Raw genomic sequence first — 6,181 nt, 5'->3', positions numbered from 1 at the left:
ACTTGGTTAGAAAATATTAGGAATGACCTTTCTGTATTATATTTAAACGAGAATTTCACTTTTAATAGGACACAATGGAGAAAAAAGGATTCATGTAGTCGACCCCACGTAGTGGGATAAAGGCTTGATGTTGTTGTTGGTTTTCTAAAATTGCCGAAATCAAAATTCAACCAAAGTTTTTCCTAAATTTCTGCAAGCACTTCCTAACATATTATCTCCTTGAGAAGATTTTGAATAATCAACTTTTTGGTATAATTCGATAACATGTCCAGAATAAATAAGATTAATTAAATATTCTCCAACTAATGAAAACTCAACTATGAATCTTTGTGCAATCTCTATGTTGGATTGTGTCGATATGTTATTCTGTAAAGGTTAATTGGGGCTTCATTTTGTTGGTTATTGATTATACTGTGAAGTCGATCTTACGAGAGTTTGTTCTTGATGAAGTCTTTATGGTTCGACTTGCTGAAGCTCATGAGTTCCCGATCTCACTAAAGGAGGTCAAGATATTAGACTTGTACTCGGTTCTGGCTTAAGTGATACTGAATTCCTTTGTAATTGTAATTTGTTTTGTTATGTTCCTGCTAGAGAGAAGGGTAGTTGGAGCTTAGATCTTTTCAGTTTGTTGTTTACAAAAACAGCCTTTAAATAAGGTATTTACTTTTTTTCTTTTAAGTAAATAAAATGTTAGGCTTAGTACATAAAATTAACGATTGAAAGAAGAAATATTTCTTCACGAAGTCAGCCAATCGATGACTGATTAGCCAGAGATCAAGTTTAATTCATAAATGTAAGTTTAAGGCCCCACAATTGTCTGAACAGGATGTTGAGTTTTCGTGAATATGCAAAATCATTTGTTGTATTGTGTATAAAACACTTCAAAGAGTTCTAACGATGTGATTCACGACAGTCTTAAAAAAAGCAAGTTGTTATTTGGATTTGTTTATCAATTTTACTTTGTCATTTATCTTTTTTTATATGCAGTTTTTCAAATTCTCTGGGAATGCCCTATGTTGCGAACTTGAATGAATTGGCGAAGGAATGCATGAATGGCTTTCTCAATGGCATGCTTGATGAGATAGCCAACCTGCCACTTAAGAAAAAAAGGCAAGTTGTTTTGAGTGATGAAGAAGTTGAGAAGGTTGGCCTGATTTTGTGGCAATATATCTGTGAAGAAGTTTTTGTAAAACCCGAAATTCGTCAATTGAGTGCGTCGCACGCATATCAATGCGCCGCGACGAACTTAAGTGAAATTTCGATATCGTCGGAAATTGACAAAATAAATTTCATTAGTTTCGTCTCGAAATTTCGAGCAAAACGGTATAAAGAACTTATATTAAATTTCGCTCGGATTTGGAGTTAAAATTTGCCGAAGTTCGTTTAAGTAATATTTGGCCTTTTCTACCCATTTTGCCCTTCATGAATTAAAAGAAAACCTTTAGAGATAAGGGTACATGCATAGTTTGGCTTCCTAAATTTTCCTTAAGCCCCTCATACGCCTAAGGGACCGAACATTTCGGTCCCTTGTTTTGTTTCGGCCGAACGTGAGAGAGGGCGACGGGAGAGAGGAGGAGGCGGCGGAAGCTTCTTCCCGGACAGCGGCCGGCGAGATTCCGGCGAGGGATCTTTAGGAAAAGCGTAGAGAAAACCTTGAGGTAAGTTTTTCTTAAAAGAAATGAAAGATTTCTTGAGTTTTCATTGAAGCAAGATTTTAGGGTTTGGTTTTTCTTAGGGATTTCTTTAGAAAACCTTTAGGGTTTGCTTAGATTTATAGTTTTATGCTTTAAAGTTGATGATTTCGTAAAGGAAAGCATTAAATCCGAAATTAGGGTTTTTGTTTTATGCTTTATTTTTTTAGGGATTGTTAGAAGAATGTGATGAAAGGATTTTGGTATAAAAAATACAAAGTTTTCTTAAAGAATTTTGAGTTTAAAAATTAGGGAAAACTTAGGGTTTTCACAAACTTAAGGATTTTTGTATTGCATGTTCACTAAAGCCATTCTAAATGATTTAGAGAGGTATCTAAATAAAAGAAATTACAATTTTGAGAAGAAAAATAATTTTCTTAATTATTTTATGATTTAATTCCGAAAATAATAATGATTTATTGTTATGTACAAGAAAGGGGAATGTTTTAAAAGGACTTAGGATGAATTGAATGAATTTTTAGGTTCTTATAATTTATATTTTATTTAAATCCCAAATTTATTAATAAAAACATCAAAGTTTGGTAGGAGGTTTATGATGTTATACCTTAAGAATAGGTGTAGGAAGATTATAGGAAGCTTCTAAAAGAATTAGAAATTTTATTTTGGCAAGGTTTAAGTTAAATTATTTTCCTTTAGGTGGTGGCAAGAAGAAGAAGAGTAATTAAAGAGGAAAAGAGGAGGAATTCATAATTTTTTTGGAGGTAGGAATTCTTTTCCTTACATGTTCATTTGTTATTTCATGTTATATCATTTTATAAGTTAAAGCCTTTATGACATGCTTTATAGAAATGGAATATTTATGACATGTTTTATAGAAATGGAATATTTATCACATGTTTTATAGAAATAGAATAGAATATTTATTACACATGCAAAATACATCATTGTTGATGTACATTTCATATTTTAGTCTTATGAGCATGTTTAGGATTAGAAATATCTGCTGAGCATAGCTCATTCCCTAGTTTTGGGAAATTTTCAGGAGAACCTACGCTTAGGTGATGGCTGAACACCCGAGGTTCACCTACAGTAGACGCGCAACGGGTGGCAGGTTCTTACTGTTGTTTTTAGTTATCATTTTTGGGTGGTTTTATCATGAATGCATAGATTGAGTGTATAACACCTTGTATATGAACTTATTTTATGATGGTTTTTAAATGTTATATATGTTGGAAAAAGTTTAGAGGCGCTTTTATTATTCTTGAATATCTTTAGAATTACATGGAACTGATGATGAGTACTTAAATTACATGTCCGATCTCATTCCCGCCTCGTATTTACGAGCTAACCGGGCCGGGTCGTGACAGTTTTTGTCAAATGCGATTAGCAAGAAGAAATCAACCTCAAAGCCATCTTGGTAGAGAAAGGGAAGGAGATATGGATTCCATCTACCATCCACTTTGATACCTTGAACCCACCTTTAAGGATGATAAACAAAGTTGCTTTTAGGTGGGGGAAAGAGGACCTAGTTGGTCATTGATTTCATCATCAACTCTCTCCTACCCAAGAACAAGTTGAATCTGATTGCTTTCTTTTTGGACTTGGCAATCTTGTTTGACTACTTGCATAAGCATCTTCAAAAGCTATTGGCAAATGACTTGCACTTGTCATTGATGAGGGGGTTAGTATCAACTGGGCATACTTTATTTTTTATGGCAAATTTTCACCAAATTTACTCGTCAAAATCATTGATTTAGGTGCCAAGTTGGTGCGAATCTGCAAGAGAAAAGGAAACCAATTTGAAATGCAAAGATATTTGTATATTGAAAGCTTTAGATGTCAAACAAATATTGTAAGAATTTGCTAAAAAGGTTGATGCTGACTTGGGGAGTTAGAAAAAAATAGTAGAATATGCTACGAATTCAAAGATTTTGTGTGATAAGCAGAATACTGAACTTCATATGGCTAGATCAATACACTTGGGTTGTCTTTAGCCTAGTCTGAGATCTCGATGAAAGAACAAGCTTGCTCACAACTATTATCTCAAGGCCAAATAGCTGAGTTAGAGTCCTTGAAGATGTAGTAGGAAGAGTGGAAGACAAGGCTGAGAATGCTTCTCAAGCTTCCAAAGTCGCTATTATCAATGAGTTTAGCAATTATGATGAATATAAACAAGAGATAAACAAGAAGTATGAGGAGCGAATCGTCTTTTGCTTAATTGAATCATGGCATGATTAACCATCTGTGGCGAGATCTGAACTTATTCTATTTCAATGTGTGAATATTCTAATGACAAGGAGTTAGAGAGAAGGAGAGTGCACAGAAAGAGAGTAGTTGGGATTCCTCAAAAGATGATTCTTGAACACTTAGTGATTGTCTTTTTTTATTTTAGTCCCTTTGAGTGAATTGTAATTTATTCCTGACAAATGAGAATTTACTTTTTGAATTATCTATCTTTCTTGCATAATCCTACTAAATGATAAGATGCAAATAAATTTTCTAAGAAAATAAATAAGCTTTGTAGTTTTGTAATATAAGATATGTCGAATTAACGTGGCAAATTTATCATATTAATAGATCTGAAAGGTTAAATAGATTTTTTAAATAGATAGAATTGCAGAATTAATTAAATTTTTGAGTTGATTGAATTTCAGTGTGGATAATAAAAAGAATAAACCAATTATGAGATATCTTTGCTAATTCTTTTCTAGCATTTTTCTTAATGCATTTTTGGACTGATTGTCAACTTGGATGGGCCTCACCTTTCTAGAGCTTTTGTCTTTGTTGGGTGAAAGGACTTCACTCACTTCCATTGCGGATCTTTTAATAAAAGGGGAAGCCCCAATTCTAGGCCTTGACTTTTTTAGTTAGGATTTTAACGTGAAGGTTGACTTCCAATATTTTGAGGGAAATCAGGTATTCCATAACTAAGTAGGGAATAAACAAATTTCTGAGTGGTAGAGTAAATAAACTGCCTAATTTCCTTTTTAGCAGTTGATTGTTTCTTCACGGTAATACTGATTGATGCTTATTGACATCGTCCTTTCCTATGAAAATACCTAGTTTTGGAGTGGATGTCTCTAATTCTGCCTGAAGCTGTTGTGAAACGAGTTTGCATCATTACAAACATGGGTGCAGGTCTAATTCTTCTCTAATTCAATCTTTGCTAAGTTTAAATGTCAATATTTTCTGATGCACTTTGTCCATGTTTGAAATTCTTGGCTTGAAGTGGATCCAATTGGTGCACAGAAGGAAGTCCTGGATCTGGCTAGCAGCTTGGGAATCAGTATGACCGTCTCCATAGCATATGAAGTTTCTTCAACGGAATCCTCAGATAATTCTATAACCCTTTACCAAATGATTTCCCTTACCATTTTTTGTGAAGTGGATATGCCGTAGTTTAAAATTACTCTTTGGTTAAAACATGCTGTAAAACTTTTTTTGAGATTGATGAGCCTTCTATGAAAAGCTTTGGCTCATCATTCTGTGCTAAGATCAACCCTGAATGTCTAATGTTTTAGGATTTGCCTTCAAAATTTTCTTTTGCCTGCAAAATAATATATGAATGCCCCTCATTTTGCAGGTTTTCTGTTACCTTCTGATGAATACAATGCAATGGATAGGGTGATTCTCTTAGCCTTTGGTCATAGAAAAATCTCAGTTAATTTTTTATTGTGATATTGTCACCCTAATACTGCAAAACAGATGCCATAGCAGGTGTCCAATATTTTTCTTTTAAATAAATTGGTTGAATTGTGGATTCATATCCATCTACATTTTAATCACCTTTTCTGTTGGTCTATTTAGATGATTACACTTAATCTTTTCTGCTTCTTATATTCAATTCCAATGCCGAGTATCACAACTATTTTAGGTTGGATTCTTATTTTACTGTATGGCTCTCTGGGTGATGTAGGAGTTTGGGGAGTCCATTAAGTTAATTTCCAGCATTTGAAAACTTATTCAACGGAATTAATGGTTGAAGAACCAAATATTTCTTCGAAGAATATAACATTTTCTGGTTTTGAGTTAAACTTTGTAAGTCTGACGTAAGGAGCTGAAGGGATCATATAACTATGGTGGATAGACTCCAGTTTTCTAGGGTACTTATGCTCTTTTAAAGAAGAAAAAAACTCTTTCCAGGCATTCAGAAAAGACCTGTGAATGATTTATAAGAATTTGAAAATGGTTCAAGTTAATATGGTTATTTATCTGTCATTAGCTTAAGTTTATTGATTTGATTCTATATGCTTCGATATCCTGTAATATAACATCATATGTCACTAGAAGATTAAAAAAAAAAAAGTCACTAGAAGATTTTGTCTTTAGAACCATACAATGCCATGAAAAATGCTCATATTGCATCGCATACTAGTTGTCTTGACAATTCACATGGGAGGAAAACTTATCCTCTAAAGCTGCTGACAATTATATATTGTAATTTTTATCTTTTTCTTCAACAACTGTATCTCATCTCTATGACAATGTGACTGTGGGGTAACAAAACTAATATTTTGATGGACTTAATA

The 6,181-nt window shown here is 33.4% G+C and overlaps 1 protein-coding gene across 5 annotated transcripts in view; it reads left to right on the top strand.

Moving 5' to 3' along the window:
- LOC110098883 overlaps positions 1–6,181 on the top strand; it is a 41,694-nt gene that overhangs the window by 11,651 nt on the left and 23,862 nt on the right. For 2 of the 5 annotated variants that reach the window (XM_020825829.2, XM_020825828.2), the window contains exons 3-5: positions 4,716–4,790; positions 4,882–4,986; positions 5,236–5,276. In XM_020825829.2, coding sequence (XP_020681488.1) covers positions 4,716–4,790; positions 4,882–4,986; positions 5,236–5,276 — 221 coding nt within the window. Of the gene's footprint in view, positions 1–2,348; positions 2,414–2,694; positions 2,764–4,715; positions 4,791–4,881; positions 5,037–5,235; positions 5,277–6,181 lie in introns of all 5 variants that reach the window. The other 3 variants (XM_028699745.1, XM_028699744.1, XM_028699747.1) reach the window with 3 other exon arrangements.

The sequence above is a fragment of the Dendrobium catenatum genome, unplaced genomic scaffold (assembly GCF_001605985.2).
Source record: "Dendrobium catenatum unplaced genomic scaffold, ASM160598v2 fragScaff_scaffold_1381, whole genome shotgun sequence".
NCBI lineage: Eukaryota > Viridiplantae > Streptophyta > Magnoliopsida > Asparagales > Orchidaceae > Dendrobium > Dendrobium catenatum.
Note: the sequence above shows the minus strand (reverse complement) of the source record. Positions and strands in the feature narration are given on the sequence as shown.